The sequence below is a fragment of the Petromyzon marinus genome, chromosome 30 (genome assembly GCF_048934315.1).
Source record: "Petromyzon marinus isolate PM22_M1 ecotype Great Lakes invasive population chromosome 30, UKy_Petmar_22M1.pri1.0, whole genome shotgun sequence".
In the NCBI taxonomy this organism is placed as follows: Eukaryota; Metazoa; Chordata; class Hyperoartia; order Petromyzontiformes; family Petromyzontidae; genus Petromyzon; species Petromyzon marinus.
The window spans coordinates 9,844,939-9,869,044 of record NC_133696.1 but is presented as its reverse complement, the minus strand read 5'-3'; the positions used below and the strand labels follow the sequence as shown (position 1 = coordinate 9,869,044).

Here is a 24,106-nt window from a genome sequence, read left to right as displayed (position 1 = left end):
AATAAAAATGACCGACACAACAATACTGACTTTAAAATGCTTTATTCAAACACAGACTTCATGATACAGCATTGAAATAAATTTGCACCTGTGCATAAGACATTGTCAACATTAACAGAACAATATTAGGTACAAGTTGGGTACAGATTAATGTCCTAATTTCAGAGTGAAAGTGATATCCTGCTCAAATGAGCACTGAGGCATTGGAGCTCATCTCACGTTTACAGCCCTGAGCCAGTGATGGAAATTCTGCATTCATATGGCAGGGGCAAGTCTTTCCAGAGGGCACTGACTTCCCCATAAAGTGGTCCTCATTTTATCGACTCTGCAGGGATGAAGTTCAAAGTCAACCCCCCAACGAGACTTTGAACTCACGAGCTGCTTGCTGTACCACCAAGCCACCTGGCTTTCCTATTAGCGTCTATAAATACATTAATCGCAGCATAGGTAAACGCACGAATTGCCATCTTTATCAGTTACTGAGATGTAAAGTCCTCTGCAATTATGCGATCCTTTACAAGCATCAATCACCATTACCACTTGCCTTTCGCAAAATGCGGGCAAGCAAGCCTAACTCTACGTGTAGGCCGTCCATGATGATCTCCTGAATGGGTAAAGGTGCAGCCCTGCAATTGCTGGCAGAAGCACCTCCACTAGAGCGAACTCTTCAGTGGTATGTTTGGCTCTTCCATGCTGACCATACGTGTTGGAAGCGATGGGATAACTCACTTTACCCCACCATACACGACCTCCCAAATGACTAGTGTACCCATTTATACTGCTGGGAGGAGAGAGGCGGTGGGGGAGAACGAGGGTATTTGATCAACTTGATGCATAAGGTGGAAAATTCCACGCTCTGTCTTGAGAACATAGAGTTGTGAAAGGATGCAATATCATACAGTGAGGGCAAAGCTGGGGTCAAGTTTAATCACGACAAAACCAGTGTCCATTTGTCTTTTATCGGAGTATATACAAAAGTAGCAAGTTGTACTTTACTTTTCAAACTTAGGTAAAAAAACTCAAATACGTGCTAGTAATGTCACAATGTCAAGGAAAGAATAATGGTGGTGCATTTGAATAAATAAGAGCCCGGAGTGTCTACGTGGAGCAGTAACATGGCCCAGAGGCTGCTTCTTGCAGAGGTTCGTAGTTTGAATCTAACAGGCTTCCCTGGTTGATACTGCGGTGTGTATTAACCACAACATACTACACGTGGTCTGCTTCACTCAGTGGGCTTTAAAGATCCGATGACGTCATTCAAACAGTAGGTCATTGTGTGCCAAAAAAAACCATTACACTGCAAATTACTCAACTGGGAAATACATAGCAACCGTCACTCCCTCTTGATAAAACGTAGCAGGACCCTGCTACCTGAAAGAAGAGTCTTGAGGCTTTCCTGGGTAACCGAGCACGTGTAGAAGTAATCGTTATTGTCAGTCCCTCAACCACTCGCATGCATTCCTTCCGTCTAACTCCACACCTCAAGCAAACCCTCCTCGTGTCTTCCTGTCTTCACCTACAAAGGCTTCAGGAGCTCTTCCCAGCGGATAGGCTGAGAGAAGACCTCCCTGTGCAGCCACGTCTCGTAGCTGCAGCAGAAGTGCGAGGGCAGCTCCGTGGAGCGGCCCAGGAGGCTCTGAAGGCAGTTGTCGACCGGCGCGTAGTCGCAGCAGGCCGCCTCCCCGCTGTAGCGGCGAGCGTTGAAGCGCTCCACGCTGGCCCGCAGAGCGCACTCCTCTGCCTGGAAGTCCCAGGGCCGCGCGTCGATGTCTGCAGCGGCAAGACAGCAGATTTCTCAAACACGCGGCGCCCATTGGCAATTATCAATAATGCATTGCGCGTGTGTGTGAACACAGTACCGGACGCTGGTGGCTATGCTGCACACGACCTGTAATGCTGCACTGTGCAGGCAGCGAGGGTTGGTGGATCACACACAGATTCGTGAAACGCCCTATCTTTCAATGGCCATCAAGGTCACTGACATCTCCTGGCTTGCCAGGGCATGGCAGTAAAGCAAGTGGGTTATAGTCCATGTGTACGGGCGATTGAGTGTTACCCCCACCTCACACGTGGGTTTTCTCCAGGCACTACGCTTTCCACCCACATGTATAAAACTCTTCAATGGAGTTGCCTAAACAAGCTAATATAGGATCGCAGAGCTCGGGCAATCGCTGGTGTTGGTTCTCACCGTCTTCCCTGGCACTTGTCTGTTTCCTGTGCCTCTGCGAGTGAATAAAAACTGCGCACATTCCGAGAATATTATTACACTTAGGCAGTGGCCCGCTCGCCGCAGGGACCTGGGCACACAGGGAAGGCTGCGCAGGGGGCTGGCCACATACCGTTTCCAAAGGCCCAGTCGTCGTTGAGACGGTGCCGTACTTTCTGGTAGATAGCCGACATGGTCTTCATGTTGCTCTTTCGCCACTGCCGCCCGAGGTATTTGGTCTGAACCTTAAGCAGCTTGAGCACGTAGAGCTGCATCGTGGCCTGCTTCACCTTGAGCGCGCGCTTGAGAATGGGCGCCGACTTAAACACCACGAGCATCTGTCGGCAGACGGCGCCACATCACGCACAGCCCTGGCTGCGGACAATGTCCTTTCGATGGGGGTCAGTCAGGTGATAATGATAATATTAAACTTGTTTACCCGGGGGGAGCATCGCATCGCAGGAGGGAGCAATGTTGCAATGTGTAATCACAGTTGAGTGGTTTACAGGTACGTGTTCAGCATTGGGATGTTTTGGCCAATACCATTTTTCTTTTGCTATGGGAGGAAACCAGAAAACCCAGAGGAAACTAAAAATCCACAGAGACACCCGAGTCGGGAATCAAACACAGTCCTTTCTCACGGAGGCACAAGTGTCAGCACTTTGACACCGTGCCGCTCACCCCTGATGAGCGTCAACTGAAGATTTGCGTAGGTAAATATTTCCTAAGTGGATAATACTGTACGATTATTTCACGTGTAATCTGGTGAGACTGCATGTGACGAGGTCACTAGTTGTTGCTGAAGTCGCCCTCCTTCCACCCGGTCTCCATCGACCACAAAGACAGAGAAACACACTGCTACTATTTCTACAGAATCAATAATCAGGTAACATACTTCCACACCTGTCCCTCTGCGTAAAAATAAAATTATTTTTACACATCTCATCAGCCGCACGGCTTTCTGGAAGTGCATAATTTCCTTCTATGTTTCATCACCATTCAGGTTTTCTTAAACCAATGCTGGTGAACTGCCATATCTATGCAAGATTTTTACAACATGTGTCATGTGTAAAGGTCCTCTCCGAACCAAGGAGTCAAACCGATTGGTTTTCAGGTATGGTGCGGGTAAACACAATCAGTTGAACTGGTTACAGTTTAATTGGCTTACAATGCTCTTGAAAGATTCAGTCCCGGTTAACGATTTGCTAAAACCAGTGAAAATTGGTAACCAAACCCTGTTTTAGTGTCCATTGCATACAACAAATGCTAGTTAGGCATGGCTCACCATGGTGCGCGAATGTTTCCACTTGGTGAGCTTGTTGAGGATTCGGAGGAGGTTTATGCATGAGAAGAGATTCCTCCAGCAGAACTGGGTTTCATCCCCGGCTTCCTGTACCCACACGGACAGCAGAGTAAACACGTCACTCAGTTTGCATTGTAATGTTTATTTTGTGTGGCGTCATTCGTGCAAATTGCATCTCAAACCGCTGGAGAAGAATCTGTAATGCGTGCAGAACGCAGTTAGAACCGGTGCCAACAATTGCCTCAGCTCTGTGGTACTATACTGTAATGTTTGTACACATTGTATACAAAATAATCATGAGCATCATCATACAAAACATAAGTAGACAATACACCTATTTTTCATGTCTCTCCATATAAAATTAAAGTACTTTCTTACACATCCCATCAGCCAAACAGCTTTGTGGGAGTGCATGAGCATTGGTTCAACATGAACACAACTTTAGACCGCTTTCGACAGTCCTTGTCCCATCGGCAGCCAGGTTTGCTGAAACCAATTACTCGGCGAAGCGTATTGTTTGTTTAAAAGTGTTACCGATATTCTTTACAAAGACGCAAATGATATCGTGTTATTATATAGTTCTGCGTCAAACTAGGACTCATATCTAACAGAGAGGGGGTTCCTTGTCTATAAACATCTGGCAGTTCACCAGCATTGGTTCAAGCAACCTCCAACTGCTGACGAGACATTGAATAACGAAGCTGGACCAGTGTGTGCTTGTATTAAACCATTGCTACTCATAAAAAGGCCGTGTAGCCGATGGAATGTATAAAAAAAATACTTTTTTATGTTAAGAGATAGATATTGGAAGGAGGCTTATTGGATCCTTAATGATTTTGTTACAGATTGCAGTCCCATAAATATTTACGGTAGTTCAATATTAAAATTTGAAACAATCCCGCATCAAAATAGACTTTATTGACATCAAACTCATGCTTCCTCAGATTGTCACTAGTTTTTTGCACCTTCCATTAAGTGGCCACACAGCAAAACACTTGAGCTGTTTTGTTTGCCATACGAGCAATAACTAAGTTTAACAATGCTGAATGTTTGAGGTAATTTGTCTAATCAACGAAGTGGCCAGATATTCAGTGATTTTAAGCTGGTAGTCTGGATGAGGCTTTTATACACAATGCTGGACACCTTTGTATGCTGCTAAATCTAATCACACACAAGCATAAGTAATATCCACTGCAACATCCCCCGTTAAAATAATGACTCAGAATCTCAGCAGAACAAACTCCTTGACCTTTTAAAAGACATCTTACACATCTGCAGTTGTAATTAATGTTTAATATGGAGATGGGTGGTGGAGATGAGGTTGAGGTGAGGACTTGCCAGGCTCTCGGCTGTCAGGTCAGGGAGGTCATGCACCACGCAGTATGGGTAATCCAGCACCACGATACTTAAAAACAGAACAACACAAGTCACATCAGGCGACACAAACACAGGAGCAACTCCACATTGTCCAGGCATTCCTAGCTGTGGCCTGCAGCAGCACTGCTAATGACTTCACTTGCAGTTGTATTTGACACAAGTCCTCATCTAATGATATGGGTGCAATAATCACCCTCAATCCATGGTGATGTTTCTGTAACTTAATTTTACTTGGTTTTGATAAGTAATTTGTCCAAGCCAACCTAACAAGACATGCTTGATTTGAAGCTTTCGTGACTGCAGGAATCGTTACTCTTTGGATCTTTCGGTAGTCACGTAGGTAGAAAAATAATCATAGATCACGACGTTTCGATCACAATACAAGCAATCGTCATCAGGTGGGACAACCACAGCAGTTTTTTACTGCTGTGGTTTGCACCACCTGATGACGATTGCTTGTGTTGCGATCGAAACGTCGTGATCTATTATTTTTCTACCTACGTGACTTTACTGAAAGAACCAAAGACTAACAAGACATTATTTTCTTTCATAATGATTCTTGTTTGTGCACAGTTTCGATTTGTTCTGTGGAATGCAGTGGTGTTTTTTCTCCGATTTCTATTTGCTTCATTGTTCTACTTAGTTTTTAAGTTATTGTTTTTGTCATTTTGGTTGACCCAGGTTACGAAAGTGGTTTTGCTGGGTGCTGGAGCACATTAATGCACCGTCAGCTGCATTATGGTTCCAGACGGAATATTAAGAGAATTATATTTGGAACTTTCCTGCATGTGCTCAATTCTGCGCAAAGAGTTGACACTGCTAGCATTGGTGTCTTGTGACAGAGGCAACGCCTCCCTAGAATCTACAACACTGCCAATTTGGATAAAGTATAAGCACCAATATTGAGACACTGGGAGCTGCCGTGGTTGTAATAGTTAACAAGTTGGACTTGCAATCCAGATGTCACCAGTTCGATTCAAACTCCTGACGTGGTAGCTGAATGGGGTAAGTCGCGTGTGGTGGGGTAAAGTATGGGAACTCCCCTACCTCTTCCAACATATCTTGTCAACATGGAAGTGAGGAGCAAATGCCCTCTAGATTTTACTCTCGTGGAGACCCTTCCACAAGCTATGTGAAGTGAGCAACACTTGCATGGCCGTACCATTCCCATTACCTTTGTTTTGACGAGACATTGCTATGCAGTGTCAAGTGACATGTGGCTGCATTGAGAGGCAATGTGTAGATTCGTACAACACTTCTGGGGGAGAGGGGTCCTCATCTATAAACATCTGGCAGGTTCATCAGCATTGCTTCAAGCAAGCTCTTGCCGATGAGACACCGAAAGCCGAAACTGATTCACAAATCGCTTGTGATGAACCACCGCTGCTGAAAACAAAAATCACTCCCAGAAGGCCTTGTGGCTGATGGGATGTGTTTAAAAAAAACACTTGTATTTTTTTACAAGAAGGGACAGATATGTGAAGGAGGTGAATTGTTTGCAGATGTTTTACAGATTTAGAGATCACACCTGTTTTTAGCTGCGATGTAAGACATGATGTTTTGGTTGAAGAACTTCAGGATGAGAGGTATGCAGTTTGCAAACACCAGGTGCTGGGACATGTACTCAAACTACACACGCCACACACACACACGCCAGCCACACGACACGTAGCTGTATTGGCCTCTGTGGGTGTCTTCACAGGACATTTGTGAAATGGCCATAATAAAAATATCTTTTGTAGGTGTTATATAGCATTGTTATTAGAGCAAATCACATCTATAAACGTTGATGTAGAAGAATTTGTAACATGCACAGAGGTGTGGGAAACCACACGCAAGTGGGAGAGCAGCAAGAACTGGTGCCAGCTTTTGCTCAAGCCCTGTGGTCCTGTATTGAGATATTTGGGCAACACCATGAATGCGTGTTTATACATGCTAGTGCATACATAGGGCCCACATCGGTTAGACTGTCATGTATCGCTGCCTGAGAAGGAATGCAAGGCTGCTGTTCTGAGGTTTGTTTGTTTGTTTTATCACTTAATCACATTGCTGAGCACAGGCCCAAAAAAGATCAAAAGCGTCAAACGACCAGCAACAAACAGCATTTTCCATTGTAACAGATAAAGAGTTAACACGTTTCTTGAATTGAGCTAGATTATTACTAGAGCTTTGAAAAAGAGATGATGGGGAAAAAGTGGAGCAGTACAAAGGAATAAAAGAGAGAAGAGTTGTGACCTGCAGTGTAGTGAGTGGGTGAGTGAGTGAGTGGATGAGTGAGTGGGTGAGTGAATGGGTGAGTGGGTGGGTGAGTGAGTGGGTGAGTGGGTGAGTGAGTGGGTGAGTGGGTGGGTGAGTGAGTGGGTGGGTGAGTGGGTGAGTGGGTGAGTGAGTGGGTGAGTGAGTGGGTGAGTGGGTGGGTGAGTGAGTGGGTGAGTGAGTGGGTGAGTGGGTGGGTGGGTGAGTGAGTGAGTGGGTGGGTGGGTGGGTGAGTGAGTGAGTGGGTGAGTGGGTGGGTGAGTGAGTGAGTGAGTGGGTGAGTGAGTGAGTGGATGAGTGGGAGAGTGAGTGGGTGAGTGAGTGGGTGAGTGGGAGAGTGAGTGGGTGAGTGGAAGAGTGGGTGAGTGAGTGGATGAGTGAGTGAGTGGGAGAGTGGGTGAGCAAGTGGGTGAGTGAGTGGGTGAGTGAGTGGAAGAGTGGGTGAGTGAGTGGGTGAGTGAGTGGGAGAGTGAGTGGGAGAGTAAGTGGGTGAGTGAGTGGGTGAGTGAGTGGGAGAGTAAGTGGGTGAGTGAGTGGGTGAGTGAGTGGAAGAGTGGGTGAGTGAGTGGAAGAGTGGGTGAGTGAGTGGAAGAGTAAGTGGGTGAGTGAGTGGGTAAGTGGGTGAGTGAGTGGGTGAGTGAGTGTAAGAGTGGGTGAGTGAGTGGAAGAGTAAGTGAGTGGGCGAGTGAGTGGGCGGGAGAGTGAGTGGCTGAGTGAATGTTTGAGTGAGTGGGTGAGTGCGTGGGTAAGTGAGTGGGTGAGTTCTGGCCTGCAGTGTGGTGGTTGAGTGTGGATGAGACTAAACTGTCAGTCTGGTGGTGAGGTTCACAGGTACAGTAACCATGGTAGTAGCAAAATAGGAGTAACATACTGCTGCTTTACTCTTAATTCTATCAAGTGCAGTGAGGTAGGAACAGGATTACGCCTTTGGCCGAACTTGTGCTTTGCACAGCAGCAGTGAAAATGGTTTGGAGGAACAATAACAGGAGTTGGGATTATTCTATGCTCCAGACTCCATTCTCTGGTGTGCGTCTGCAGTGTGTGTGTGCTCACCTGGTAAATGTGGTTGAGTTTAAAGTGTTTCAGCAGAAGCAGCAGCAGCCCTGAGATGGCCTTGACTATAATCTCTTTGTGCCTATTGACGTCTATGCCCAGCTTCATGCTTTGCAGAACCGTTATCCTGCAAGCACACAAGCCACAGTGCTTTCCAACTCAGATAGCAGATAATGTTAATCAATGAGCATCTGTTGTAAACAGTTAACCCATGTGCAGATTACAGGATGACAGGCAAGAGGATTTAATAAAGTTATTTATGTTATATAGCATCAGTCATGTAACCTGCATCTCAAAACTATGCTTTATTAACCACAGGAAAGTGATAAGGAAACCAGAACCAGCCTAAGCTATATAGTTCCATTAACTACTATAATGAGCCAATAATGTCTGTGTGTCCCGCGTGTGACGTGACTCCACGTCGACCAGCCCCCCTCATTAATAATCATGAACAGGTTACGTCCTCCACATGGACCCCCCCTCATTAATAATCATGAGTGGGTGATGTCACTCCGCATGGAGAAACCCCCCCCCCCATTAATAATCATGAGCAGGTGATGTTACTCCACATCGAACAGCCCCCCTCATTAATCATGAACAGGTGACTGTGCTCCAAATGGACACGCCCCCCATTAATAATTAGCAGGTGACGTCACTCCACATGGGGAGGCCAGGCGCCTCCTCCCCCCTCAGCGTCAACTTATAACCCTCACTACAAAGGCAGAACCCTCACGTCACGCGATCTCCGTAACGCTGTTGAGACATCGACGTAAAAAGGACGTCATGATGAACAAGAGATTATAACCTTTAAAAGAAAATAAGCACACGAATGGATGCAATGAATATCTCACGTCGCGGTCTGCTTTTCGCTTGCAAGTTTCAGATTTACTGCAATACACCCGTCCTTGGACGGGCAAAAGGCGAGTATTAGAATGTTTGGCCAATTGTATTCATGGGCATTTTAAAGATGTGGGAGGTATCCGGAGTGCCCGAAGAAAACCCATGCATTCGAGGGGGGAAACACTCAGTCTCCTATAGATTGGAAATGAACCCACCTTCTGTACTTCCATACCCTGGGGCAAGGCAGGAGATGGCAGCGACCTCAACGCCCACAGGTAAGGAGTTTCACAAAACCTGTGTGTCATCCACCAACCCTTACTACCTGCAGTGCTGCATTACAGCAACGTAGCATAGCCGCCAGGGTGTGACATAACCGCCAGGGCACAGTGTAGCTGCTAGTTCTGCTAAAATGTTCATGGGCTTGTTGTGTGAAGTGCATGCACGGGTCAATGAAGGTGCGTGGGGGTGTGTGTGATGGGATGGAGGTTCGGGGGAGGGCAACTCACGGCATTTCCTCTGGGAGTACGTCTGCCAAGATGTTGATGGAGTCCGTCTTGGCCTTGGATGTGGGTGCTGCTGCCAGCAGTATTTTGAGCAACGCTATCTGTAAATAAAAATACGTGAGGCATTAAACCACTCAAGCGTCCTGGAAAACCTCTGCATCGTTAGGCAAGCGCTCGTTCATTGGGATTCCAAAAGTGTAGAGGGAAGCCCTCTCCATATATATGGCTCCCAGAGGCAGATGGCACCAGTGACCATTGATGACTACTAATGAGTCCTAATGAGGGCGAAACATGAACAGAGTTGTTTCTGTTTCACAGCTGCTGGGGCAGACATTTTATAACTCTGTTTTTGTGAACGACTCAATAACAAAGCCACTTGTTCAGCCCTTGAATTGGTGGTCTAGACAAGGCTGACAGCATTGTCCATGTGATGTGGTGGTCATGTGACATGCACACACCTCTGCGCGTCGATACATCAACACATTGATGTTGTTGTGCTGCCTTGCCCAACCTTGGGAATTGGTGTACTAATCCAATTTGAACTTATATACATTATCTAGTTTACATATTTAATTTTTAATTATTTGCTTACCTTTCCTATACAGTAAAACCTTGAATTGCGATCATAATTCGTTCCAGAAACGTGTTTGTAATCCAAAGCACTCGTATATCAAAGCACTCGTATATCAGTTGTGATCACGTGACGCTCGGCAGACAAAGCGTATACGTGCTACTCGTACTGCAAGACCTCACTCGTTCATCAAATTAATATGTATTTAAAAAATTTGCTCGTCTTGCAAAATACTCGCAGACCAAGTTACTCGCAATCCAAGGTTTTCCTATACTTTGCACTTTCCTTTTTTTATTGATGTTGCAACCCGCTCCTACTAGACATCTGTAAAAAGGGCTCCATAGATCATCAAATTTCTGAAGGATAAATAATTATTCTGAGGTCGACAGCCGACAGATAATGGTCTCGTGCAGCACAAACTGACAACCCAGGGACTGCCGGAGATTGTGAATTATAAAAAACAATAAACACTACACATGGCGTGAATCACTTCCCACGGTCCCCTGGAGGTCACCTCCGGAAGCACGCACCATGTTCTGCGGGAGGTTGGGGAGCATCCCCTGGTAGAGGATTTCTGCTGGGGTCTGCTCCACATCCTCTTCCCCCTGCCGCACGCACAAGACGCAAAACCCCGCAATGAGACATGCGCGCAGAGGCGATCGAAGGGCAAGTGCTCAACGCACAACAACCGACAACACTGCTCCACTGCACGGTGGGGGAGGGGGGGTATCATTCAGCTGACGAGCACCCACATTTGTCAAAATTCCAGCACTCATGGATTCACTCCTATATATTGCTCTCTCGCTGGCAGTTAGTCGCCTCCCTATCACTTTTCTATTGCTACTGTTGCGGTGCCATGGCCTAGCGGTAATGTGTTTATTATCTTGCTGCAGAGATTCACGGTTCGAATTAGGCCGTAAAATATTACACTCAGAATCCGTTAGTAAAATATTACACAGTGGATTATAATGATCCCTTACCGCATTAGAAAAAGAGCAGGACCGTTGTGTCATGGCATCAAGGTAAAAATTTGGCAATTTTAAGAAAAATTACCTGCCAACTGCTTCACTGGGAAACCCTAGCAGGACCCTCCTGAAATAAATAATTGAAACTCGGTGAGGCTTTCCTGGGTAAACAAGCAGAGTAAAAATAATAAAGTAAAATGTACATTCTTCCCTCATTGGATCCGCCGTGACACTTGTGGTAACCATGCCCCTTGTTACATTTCACGTTCAATTTGTAAATCACACCATTCCTCAAAATCTACGTTACTTGTACGACAATCAGCCCCCAGGTGGCCCAGCGATCGAGCGAACAGCTCGTAATCGGACCTAATGCGATTTCAAATCCTGGTTGGAGTGGTTGACTTGGCCCATCATCGCTCTGGGGGTCGATAAAATGAGCACCACTCGTTGGGAAAGTCAACAGTCACTGGCTCTGCAGTGCTGTAACCAGGAGATGAGCACCTCCTCTATGCTCATTAGGCAGGAACTCACTCCGACTCTTCAATGACAATTGCCTGCTGGGAGAGCTGAGTCCCTGGGACAGCTGGTACCTGCAGCACAGGCATCCGGAGCAGCGTCTCCTCCCGCTGGATCTGCACTTCAGCTATCGATATGTACTTGTGCTGTCAGGAAGACACATGCAAAGAGACACAGTTGTGAAGCGTCTGCTGATGCAGAGTCACAGGCTTGTAAAAACAGTGGTGAGTTACAGGACGTTTATATTACATAACATTGGTTTATGTTTGTGCAATGTTTATCCATTTATTCTGTAACACGGTTGGTTTTGCACCGATTGCCATTTGCTTCATTGCTGTAATACATTTTTATGTTATTACTTTTTTTCATTCCAGTGTCCTGGGTCACTTTTATAAACAAGTTACTTGAGTTCTCACCAGGTTAAACAAAGTAAACTCAAACTACTGCACCTGTTTCAGGATGAGCACACTTTCGTGGATAGGCCGCGGCAGTCCCACCACTGTCTCCGTGTCCCTGAGAATGTTGACACAGAGGGTCATCATCGTCATTGTTTTAACACGTGTCTGTGCGATTGAAGCAAAATTATGTTATTATTATTCCCACTCGTTTACCCAGGAAAAGCTTATGGAGTATCTTTATCAGAGGGGGTCTTGCCAAGTGTTACAGTAAGGAGGCGATGTGTCTGCTATATGCGGGTATATTTGCAACATTGAGATCTATGGCCAATCAGTTACATTGTGTGTTTTATTTTTAGCTGGGGGAGGAAACTGGAGAACCGGGAGAAAACCCAATGCAGAACTGGGGGAGAACATACAGATTCCACATGGTGTGGGTTTCCCCTTTGTGTACTCCAGATTCCTCCCATAGCTCAAGAAAAAACAATGTAACTGCTATTAGCCAAAACATCCCAATTCGCCCTCTGCTCTACATGAGATTCCTCCGGATTCTACATTTTCTTTCCAAAGCTAAACACACTCAAAAATGTAACTGGATTTGGTCAAAAATCCCAAATGCCGAGAAATTACTTACAAATTGGGATTACACATATTCTTTGGTTCTTTCGGTAAAGTCACGTAGATAGAAAAATAAAAAATAAAGTGAATAAAAATACACTAATGTAGACTGTAACCTGGTTCTTAATAGGAGTGAGTGTACTGGCAATCTATGTGGACTGTAGCCTGGTTATTAAGTTTGGTGAGTGTACTGGCAGTCTATAATGTAGACTGTAGCAATGGTTAAGCTGGGTGAGTGTACTGGCAATCTATAATGGTATTACACATTGTAACATAGTGCCCTGCTGCAAAAACTGAGCATGGCCCTACTGAAAAAAAGTCTTGAGACTCAGCGAGGCTTTCCTGGGTAAACAAGCGGAATAACAATAATATATTTTGTCAAAACGAACACAAACGATCATGTCTATTGCGCTCGTGGCATAGATGGCAACTTCCAACAGAGAGCGGAAGACTCACCCTCCCAGCTGGAAGCCGATGAACTTGCTCCGGCTCGCTTCCAGAAAGTGCTCAATGTCCTTCTCCCTGCGAACACACGCGCTCACGGCGGTCACACCTCGCGCTGCAGGAGGCAGCAGGCAGCTGTGTGGGGGTTCCTGTTGTGACACCATTCGCGCGTACGTTTCTGTGATGCACGTTGAATACCGCGAGGATGACACACTACGGCGCGGACGGTGTTCAACGTGCATCATGGAGGAGTGCGTGCCCATCAAGCACCAGGCGGGGAAGCTATGCAAAGTACCACACATATTGAACCCACCTGACTTTGGGCCCCCAGGGCAGGCCCTTGGGCACGTGCAGGTGGGAGATGGACGAATGAGAAGCCAGAGCGTGGGACGGAAGCAGGTCCTCTCGCTCCATGAGGTCCCCCTCGTTTTCCGAGCCCCCCTCCCCCTCATCCCCATCCTCGTCCTCGTCGCGGTTCTCCTCACCCTTGTACGGGTCCTTCTCATTGAATGAGTCGAGGCTATCCTGCTTCAGCAGCCCCTGGTGCAACGCACACGCCACGGTCACCGAACATGCAGAACGCGAGGGTTGTTCAAATCGGATTGGCCGTGCCTGGCGGTGGCCGTGCCGTGTAGTGGAGGGTTCTCTTTCATGGGCGAACACGGTTGCGAAATTTTAACTCCCTCGCATGGTACACAGGAGATCGTGAGTTCATTCCTGACCCTGATGTCCATATATTTGGAGTGATCGTGTGGATTTTTCTCTGGGCCCTCCGTTTTTTCCTCCACATTTATAAACGTGCTTAGAGTATTTGGCTACTATAGATGTCCACATGGTAATCGATGTGTGATCAATAAAAAAAAGTTTCATAGTTTAGTATTTTTCATGCAGTAACCATATGAAAGAGACCCAGTCACAAGTTTGGCATACGTACAGGAAAGTGAAGCAATAAAAACATAACCTCTTTTTTGTCACGGTTACCCTGTAAGAGACGTGATCACAGGGTCTCATGGTGAGTTTATGACGTATCGTGGTGTCGTGGTGAGCGTATCACGGTGAGCTTATCGCTGTGGCTGCCTCGTGTGGCTGCTACCCTGCGGGGGCGGCGCGCTCGCTTCTGCTGCTGCTGCTCCATGATGTCAGCGGCGGACGCGGGGGGAGAGGCGGCGCGCATGGCCCGCGTCACCGCCAGGCTATCCTCGGGCAGCACAGGCAGCGCCAGCTCGGCACGTCGCCGCACCTTGCTGCTCTGCAGCTCCTCGAAGCCTCCGAGGGACAGCTGCGCTCACGCGCGGCATGGCAAAGCAGGTAAGCGCTTAACACGTAGGGGTTGGTAGCTAATATGACGATTGTTTGGTCTAAATTACCTGCAGATTACTGCATTAGAATTACACACAGCAACATCGCCGCTACAGTGAAAACACTGCAGACTGTGTTGAACACAGCGCCTTCCTTTGTGATATCCCTGTGCTGTACAAATGGCGTAGATAGCAAATCAACTAAATGATCATTGTTGCAATTGATTCTTTGGTTCGGCCACAACGATTTGGCCAACATTTCTGGCGTAAGTCCCTCCATCACCCGATATAGCAAATAACACTTTAAAATAAGTTGATAGTTGTAGCTTAAATGTAACTTGGAAACATAAACAAGGAGGTGACATATATACAATAATCAATAAAAATAACATATATAATTATTAGTGAAGCTGCAGTTAACATAATGATATTCTGCTGCAGGACATTATATTCATGAGTAGTTACACTGAAAAACACATCATGTTAATCATTGGCCAAGATAATTCTTATTGAAATCTAAGTTAACCTATAATGGTGAATATCCAGTTTGAAACATGATCGGTTTTCTGCGAGGTCGGGACACATGTTTAGGAAGCTGGGTCAGGTGACGCAGCTGGTTTCCTGGATCTTGAAGATGCTTGACGCAGCTTAAAGCGGAAATGTCGCGTATCTCTCTAAAATTAGTTGGGAGAATTGCTCTGCAATTAACTGGCGACTGAGCTGAGACAATAGATAACCGACGCATTAAAACACGTGTACACCATGTGACAATTTAATTTGTTTGGCTGTGTTGAGTGGTGGAGGGTCTTACGACATAAACACTTTGGCCAGATGATTACGTGTTTGCGTATGAGATTGACGACAATGATACTCTGAGCTGCTAGTGGGAACCTGGCATCCAGTGTTTGTCACCTACCCACCCTCTCCCACTCACCCTCTCACATCCACTCACCCACCCACATTCGCTTACCAACCCACACTCACCCATCAATCCACTCACCCACACACAATCACCCACCCACATACACTCACCCACACACGCTCGCTCAACCACCGACACACTTACCAGCACCACCTTCCACAGCAAGAGAAGAACCTTCTTCATAGGAAAGTGCGGCGCGTGACCGCTGCAGAACCGCGTCAGCATGCCAAACAGGATAGCTGCCAAAGGGTCCTCTCTGTATATGGGGAGGCCTGCACACACACACACACACGATTTATCATAGCATATGAACCATCCCTAGATTAAAAACCCAAACAGGCCCACTCTCTCTCAGAGAGCGGCTTCAGCATGGAACAATCTCCCACACAGACATATGCCACCTGTCTCAAACCTATTTATATCTTTAATCAAAATACAAGCACACAAACTTACAAGAGCAGTCTATATAAACCAGCATTGTACACCATATAATTATTTATGTATTACAGCTGCGCATGCTGCGCATTTAGAGTTATGGGTGCATAGCCACTTGCTAGTCATCTCAGACAACTCATAGCACCTGTGTCTGTCCGGTGACCTGTCAGCAGCAAGAGCCTTCCACACTTCACGTGACCTCAAGATGCACCTAGCCTGGCACAAGCGCCGTGGTAATGTCAATGCCACTCAGTCTTGAGTGTGTATGCGTGTGGTATTTGCATTCTGTGCCTCCATGGACACTTGCAAACGAGTTCTTTCATCTCAAGGAATGTTCCAGGTGAAATATTTTAACATATAACAAAAAATAAAAAAAACACAGGACACACACACACTAGGCACAAACATCACCACAAGCAACTACAGCTACACCCACTAAATTATCTAATTATCTCATCTAAACATCTTCTTGCATCCCTGACACTTTGCACCCCCCAAACTCACGTCTCACTATAATACATATTATTCATCGTTATCTCATCCAGAACTGCTTTCTTAGCTCTCAAGACTGCTGCTGTCTGTCACCCTCACAGCAAAAACAACCCCACACTTGATCGCAGCATCCTGGCCAATTCCACCCATCTGAAGCCTCCCCCCCTACTCCTTTCCTGAGGAAACGGTGGCCTCTTGTACATCAAGGCGCACGGCAATGGTTACCCAGGTCTTGTCGAAAGGTGTCACGCATTCTCGTCCACTCGGGGCGATCTCCCTCCTCCTCTCTCCGCAGCGTCTCCACCATGATGTTCATTATGTTTAGCAGCACGCTGCAGGTGCCACGGGTTCACGCACGACCAACATGTAAGCAACATGTAAGCAATATGTAACCAACACGTACTCCCAGGGTTAATTGCAGCCACTTCAAACACCGTGAGCGTGTAACACACACACACAACTGTGCACATCAGGCAGTCAATTAGTACCATTTATTTAACTAGGAATTTATTCATTTTTTCCGAATCCTGGTATTGGCTGTGATGGACTACGTGCCAAGCTAAACCCAAGGATACATGCAAGACTTCATTGACTCTTTGGCAAGGGTGACCTGGTTAACACAAATAACAATTTAAGGACACAATATTTTAACATTTTAAATTGAACAAATCAAGCCTAACTTTAACAATAAATTGACACAAGTGTGAATAAGGCTAGTAATTAATGAATGTGAATTTGCATTTATACATCTGAAATAAAAAGAGAAACAGGACTGTAATTTCTGGAAAAGAAATTGATTAGCATAGGCAAGTAGGACATCACACATACTGTGATTAAACGCGAAAACAAATTGGGTTAAGGCAGCCACAATCACTCGCACACGTCTCTCAAACCCACACGCATTCTCAGCCCCAACCACAGCCACTTACACCACAATACAACATGTGACACCACGCACACCCGGGCACATCACTCAAGCGCCCAGATAAAACCCAAACTCCTGCCAGATAACACAACACAGTGACGAGCAACAGGTGACAAGGGTCAATTTCACACGAGCGAAAATTCTAAACACTGTGTTGCGTTGGTAGCTCCGTGTATTAAAAACATCGTGTAAATTGATTATTGACAATTATGACGCGGCCCAGCAGCAGCGCATTCGCCGCTCGTTGCAGAGGTTCGTGGTTCATATCCGGCAGGCCACCCTGGTTTGCTTTTTTTTACCAACGAAAGTCTCAACTCTGTTTTGGGAGGGTCCTGCCATGTTTTTGCAGGAGGGGCGATATAGCTGCGAAGCCAATCAAGTAATTTGCAGCTAATGTTTCAGCATTGGGATGTTTTGGCCATTTCCAGTTGCATTATATGTTGTTTCTTTTAGCTATGGGAGGAAACCATAGCACCCATAGGAAACCCATGCAGAATAGGGGGAGAGAAAAAAAAAAAACTCCACACAGAAAGGTGCCCGAGTCAGGAATCGAACCCAGGACCTTTTTGCTGTAAGGCGCGCGGGTTACTACTGCACCACCCTACGATGTGTTAACCGTAAAATACTATGCTCCGTCTGCTTCAAAGTTGATGGTAAAGATCCGGTGACGTAATTAGAAAAAACATTTCCAATGTGTGCCAGCGTTACACTACAAATTTGAAAAATTACACCAGAAATGACTCAATTTAGAAACACATTGCAACATTACCCCCTTACTGGCAGACGAATTCCCACTGGCAGACCTGTGGGGTCACCTCATGCCATACAAGGACAGCCACCACTGGGGGCGCCCTTTGTGAACAGTTCTATTAAATTAAAAAATGTAAGGCAGTTTGAGTTTGTGAAGAAGTTCAGCGAATGCCCTGTACATGTGACGATTATTATCACGACGGTGATTATCTCGCTCCTGTGATAACTGCAGGATGGCACTTGGGCCGTCAGAAGGCCTCACTCACCGCAGCTCCGTGCTATCTGCCAGCGAGATGGCTGGTTTCCTCAGGGCACTGCTCAGAGCTTGACTGTTACTGCAACACAAAACAGCTCAAAGTCAAAGTGAGTTCCGGCTCAAAAGAGCATTGAGGTGGTGCTCATTTCCTGTTTACAGCCCTGAGATAGACATGTAAATTCTACATTTCTGCAACTATCCAAAGCACAACCACAACCGACTTCCTCACAGAGTTACACTCATTTCATCCACCTCGAAGGGGTGATGAGTTGAGTCAAGCCCCGACCATGATTTAAACTCACAACCTTCAAATTGGGAGCCACTCGCTCTACCGGCAAGTCACCTGGCTGGCAACACAAAACATCCGGACACAACACATGCAAGACGGATTCCCTATCCATGTAGTAAAAAATGGGCCAGCGTTCAAGCATTATTTGACCATAACTTGACCAAACTAGTCAGTGCGAGTTGAAGGCAGGGTGCATAGGCTTTGGAGAAGGCTACAGTAGAATAGATTTTGCTGCACTGCCCTCTGCTGCCCATAACGTAGCACCACAGCAGCGTATGATACCTATTATGCATGGTGGTCACCCATTCAAGCACTATCCAGGCTTGAACCGGCTTCGCTTACAACAGCCGAGAAGATTGGGCGCATTGCAGGTGATTTGGTCATAAGCATAGTCGTGTTATTATAAAGCGTGCAGGTTTGCCTGGCAGAAGTATTATTTTTAATTTCACACGGTAGAATGTTATACAATTTATATACAACTTAAGATTTATAACGAAACTTAAGGGGGTATTAGTCTAGTCCTCCACATCGACCGGACGTGTTAGAAGAGATTGGCGTACCCACACTTTACCCACCGCACGCGACCTGCCGATGGACAAACTGTGGCGAACCCATTCACACTGCTGTTGGGTGGAATCGAGCCGGCAACTCGGTACATGTAATGTGCAAAAATGCAATTGCAACAAAAATATAGTGCGTGCTTACTCAGTTTCCATGTTCAGTAATTCCACTAGAGCGTTGAACGTTCCGACTTCATGCAACAGGAACACATTCTGTCGCACCCACTTCAATACCTCTGCCTCGCTGCTGCAATCCGCAAACGTTCCTGCAACGTCAACAGTTCATTTTGCAACGTCAACACATTTCATTCGCAATGTGCACACGACACGTGGCAATTGCATACGACCGATGTGTCAAGCTTCAATTTCAAAAGCTACGACGTGCTGTCTGCTTCACTCAAAGTGAACGTTAAAGGACCCGTGACATCCTTGGAAGAACAGGAGGCCATTGTGTGCCGGTGTAAAGCTCAAAATTTGCTAAATTTGAAAAATTACACCTGAAATTACTCAATTGGGAATCGCACATCGCAACATCGGCACCAACTCCAGGACCCTCCTGGACAAACGATGGCTGAGCCATAGCCACCGTGCCCATCCGCATCGAGCTACAAAGTAAAAATCCGGGGCGCTAGCACAGGTGGTGGGCACGTACCCTGGGCCAAGTAGAGGATGGCGCGTGTAACCTTCAGCCGCTTCTCTCGGCTCGTCACTTCCAACCCATCAAGCAGCTTGAGAATGCAGGAGCGTCGCGCCTCATCTCCCACGTCCTGCCAGCACACGCCCTCCCCTGCACCACCAGCGGAGGCCACAACACCAGAGGCGGTGAGGAAAGGGAACCGACACCACCAGGAGAAACCACACCACTATAGGAGATGAGGAAAGGGGGCCACACCACCAGGGGAGGTGCAGGGTCTCGTGCAAGGCAGGCAGCGATATATTCGGGTCCATGGACACATTCACGAGTGCACGCAACAAGTCATATGGAATTCCGTGCCGGGAGATCAAAACGAACCAGCAACCACTATGCCAACTCCTCTATAAAACTGTAATGTTACGTCCGGCCAGGTAGCTTAGCAGTAGAGAGAGCGGCTCACAATTAGTGGCAAGTTAAGATCTTGGAGCGGTTGACTCAACCCATCATTCCTCTGGGGTGGATAAAATAATAACGAACCAATGATTGTCCTTCGGTGACTCACCCGTGCTATAGGAATGTGGAATTCCACTGTCACTGGCTTTGCAGAGCTGTAAACAGAAGAGTCTCAATGCTCATTTGAGGAAACCCCTGACTTTTGACGGTACAATGATAAAGTATGAATATGTTACACTGACAGGCTGTGTGTTTGATATAAAAATACCGATTGATTTGAATTCCTCTTCAAAGCACTTCCTGTTAATGGCAAATTCAGGCTCCTCTGTGTAGCTGTAGAGTTCTGAAAATCAAACAAAACGAAAGTCAAGAATTATAGCCCGCGATATATATTTTTTAAACAGTGGCAAAGGACAGTACCAAAGGCACAAAACGTCAAGCAGCCACCAACAAAGGAAACACGTTTCTTGAATTGAGCAAGGTTATTGTTAGTAAGAGCTTTGTAAAAGAGACGATGGGAATTACAAAGTGGAGCAGAGCAAGGGAAGAGGCAGAGACGGAGTTATGACCTGCAGTGTCGTGAGTGGCTTCGTCTATGAGTGGGGTGGGTAAGCGAGTGAGTTGTTGTGACCTGTAGTGTTCATAGTGGTTGAACATGGTGGATGAGACGAATCCGGTCAGGTGGATGAATCAACGAGTCAAGCTGAGACGAACAGTGACCATGGCCGTAGCAATTTGTAGGAATCAAACATTATCAATCTTGTTGTGCCACCTTTGTTGGAAGGCTTATTTGCCAAAGATATTAAATAAGTCGTGGTGCCCTGGAGCTGTGATTTTTACCAGAAAGCTCAGCTGCGTATTCATCCGAATCGCTGTAGTTAAACTCCAGGTCTGGAGACTCAGGTGAACCCTGCAAGGCAGCACAACACCACAGTGTCACATCAGTGCCTCTCTTCGTGGTATCCCTCAATCTGCCCGTGCCCTCTATCCCGCCATGCCCCCTCTCTCTCTCCGTGCCCCCTCTCTCACCATACCCTCCCTGCAACCCCCCTTTTTCTCTCTCTCGCCATGCCATGCCCCCTCCCTCTGCCGATGCCCCCACCGTCTTCCCACACCCCCCCCCCCACTCTCTACCCATGCCCCCCACCCCTTCTCTGCCCATATCTTCACCCTCTCTCCATACCCCCTAATCTCACCATGCCCATTCCCTCTCTCTTCCATGCCCCCCATCACTCTCTCTGCCCATGTCCCCCTATCCTTCTCTCCCTACATCCCTTTCTCTACCCATGCCCCCCACCCCTTCTCTTGGCATGTGCTCACCCTCTCCCCACACTCCCCATGCCCACTCCCTCTCTCTCGCCTTACCTCCTCCATCTCTCTACCATGTACCCCCACTCCCTCCCTCTGCCCATGCCCCCCTGTTCCCCCATCCCTCTCTCTGCCCGTGCCCCCCTCCTCCTTCTCTGTCCATGCCCCCCTATCCCTCTCTCCCCCATCCATCTCTCTCCCCGCCCCTTCTCTGTCCATGCCCCCCTATCCTTATCTCTCCCCCCATCCTCTCTCTCCCCCCATCCTCTCTCTCCCCACACCCCTCCCCTTTCTCTGTCCATGCCCCCCTATCCCTCTCTCCCCACACCACCTTTCTCTGTCCATGCCCCCCTATTCCTCTCTCCCCACACCCCCTTTCTCTGTCCATGCCCCCCTATTCCTCTCTCCCCACACCCCCTTTCTCTGTCCATGCCCCCCTATCCCTCTCTCCCCACACCCCCTTTCTCTGTCCATGCCCCCTATTCCTCTCTCTCCACACCACCTTTCTCTGTCCATGCCCCCCTATCCCTCTCTCCCCACACCCCCTTTCTCTGTCCATGCCCCCCTATCCCTCTCTCCCCACACCCCCTTTCTCTGTCCATGCCCCCCTATCCCTCTCTCCCCACACCACCTTTCTCTGTCCATGCCCCCCTATCCCTCTCTCCCCACACAACCTTTCTCTGTCCATGCCCCCTATCCCTCTCTCTCTCTCTCTGCCCCTATCCCCACTCACCTCGGAGTCCTTCCTCTGCCCGCGCAGCACGTCTTTGAGCTTGGGCAGGCCGCGTTGGCGGCCCGCGCCTCCCGCCTCCATCATCATCATCACCACCTCCTCTCCTCCTCCTCCTGTCTCCACGAGAGGCGAGGGCCCAGCGTCTCGTGCGCCGAGGTGCGGCGGTAGCTACCGATCGGCGGCAGGGGCCGGGATGCTGAGCGAGCGGCTTTTGCCGCCGCCGCCGCCGAGGAGGAGGCGGAACGTCGGCGGCGAGCAGTGAGGGAAGAGAGCAGAGTCAGTCAAGGGCGTGAAGAGTGGAACGCAGGGAGCATTGGTGACAGAGCGCATTACATACAGAGGAGGAGAGAATGAGAAAAAAGAGAATGAGAGAATGAAGAGTGGGGAGAGAGAATGAGAGAGGAGTGACAGGAAACCTCGCCACCCCCACCACACACAAACAACATGGCGGCCGCGCGACACGTCACGCGCGCGTCACGCCGGGGACGTCACCAACGCGGCGTTCCCCTCAGGTATGCCCTCACACGGTGATCCCCTCACAGAATGATCCCCTCAGGTATCCCCTCACACGGTGATCCCCTCACAGAATGATCCCCTCAGGTATCCCCTCACATGGTGATCCCCTCACACGGTGATCCCCTCACAGAATGATCCCCTCAGGTATCCCCTCACGTGGTGATCCCCTCGCAGAATTATCCCCTCAGGTATCCCCTCACACGGTGATCCCCTCACACGGTGATCCCCTCAGGTATCCCCTCACACGGTGATCCCCTCACAGAATGATCCTCTCAGGTATCCCCTCACACGGTGATCCCCTCACAGAATGATCCCCTCAGGTATCCCCTCACACGATGATCCCCTCACAGAATGATCCCCTCAGGTATCCCCTCACATGGTGATCCCCTCGCAGAATTATCCCCTCAGGTATCCCCTCACACGGTGATCCCCTCAGGTATCCCCTCACATGGTGATCCCCTCACAGAATGATCCCCTCAGGTATCCCCTCACATGGTGATCCCATCAGGTATCCCCTCACGGTATCCCCTCACATGGTGATCCCCTCACAGAATGATCCCCTCAGGTATCCCCTCACATGGTGATCCCCTCACACGGTGATCCCCTCAGGTATCCCCTCACAGAATGATCCCCTCAGGTATCCCCTCACATGGTGATCCCCTCACACGGTGATCCCCTCAGGTATCCCCTCACATGGTGATCCCCTCAGGTATCCCCTCACGGTAATGCCCTCATACAGTGATTCCCTCAGAGAGTGATCCCCTTAGATATCCACTCAGTTATATCATCAGATGTCCCCTCACACGGTGATGTTAATAAAAACAACAATTTGCGATACCTTGGCCACAATATCTAGACTTGTCTTCATATATATCAACGCATAGATTTCTGTTTATATGATTGTGGTTATGGTTGTACTTTATTAATCCCTAATGTCTGCCATTACATACAATGAACAAGAAATGGTAAAAAAAAATGTTTAAAAAGAGCAATGTAATACAATACATTAGACATTATTGTGAGAGAGAAAAAATCCATCCCATGTGTTAGTGATTTTTTTATATTTTAGGCAGAAAATTAGTTTTCAAACGTAGATATTTTTCTGGGTTGGGACCCCCAGACACCCTGGGAGATTTGGTCCCCCCCAATGTTGACTCCATGGCTACGGCCTTGGGTGAACCCCTCAGATATCCCCTCGCACAGTGGGTGAGGGGATCTCTGGGTGAGGGGATCTCTGGGTGAGGGGATACCTGAGGGGATCACTGGGTGAGGGGATACCTGAGGGGATCACTAAATGAGAGGATTGCCGTGTGAAGAAACACCTGAGGGAATCACTCTGTGAGGGGATCACCGTATGCGTGGATCGCCAGTTTGAGGTGATATCTGAGTGTATCACTGCATCAGTGTGGGGAGTCCAACAGCGGCCGTCCTAATCATGGCCTCGTCCCCGCCACTGGGATGTGGAAACGTCCACGGCCACCGGCTCCG

General features: G+C 47.8%; 1 protein-coding gene across 3 annotated transcripts; it reads right to left on the bottom strand.

Moving 5' to 3' along the window:
• Window positions 1-25: 25 nt before the first annotated feature.
• Window positions 26-22,579, bottom strand: STRIP1 (striatin interacting protein 1). Of its 3 annotated transcripts, none has more exons than XM_076070729.1 (21): window positions 22,103-22,579; window positions 20,902-20,971; window positions 20,330-20,404; window positions 19,627-19,761; window positions 19,120-19,240; window positions 18,136-18,204; window positions 16,420-16,526; window positions 15,412-15,539; window positions 14,141-14,326; window positions 13,361-13,587; window positions 13,060-13,125; window positions 12,040-12,103; window positions 11,665-11,736; window positions 10,640-10,714; window positions 9,542-9,639; window positions 8,196-8,322; window positions 6,415-6,515; window positions 4,844-4,914; window positions 3,492-3,592; window positions 2,340-2,544; window positions 26-1,770 (listed from the first exon to the last, which is right to left on the bottom strand). In XM_076070729.1, the coding sequence occupies exons 1-21, from the start codon at window positions 22,190-22,192 to the stop codon at window positions 1,517-1,519; spliced, it is 2,442 nt and encodes an 813-aa protein (XP_075926844.1). In that variant the 5' UTR covers window positions 22,193-22,579; the 3' UTR covers window positions 26-1,516. The 3 variants fall into 3 exon arrangements, with proteins under 3 accessions (XP_075926844.1, XP_075926845.1, XP_075926846.1); XM_076070730.1 differs by having other exon boundaries at window positions 13,361-13,575; XM_076070731.1 differs by having other exon boundaries at window positions 13,361-13,572.
• Between the last annotated feature and the right edge of the window lie 1,527 nt (window positions 22,580-24,106).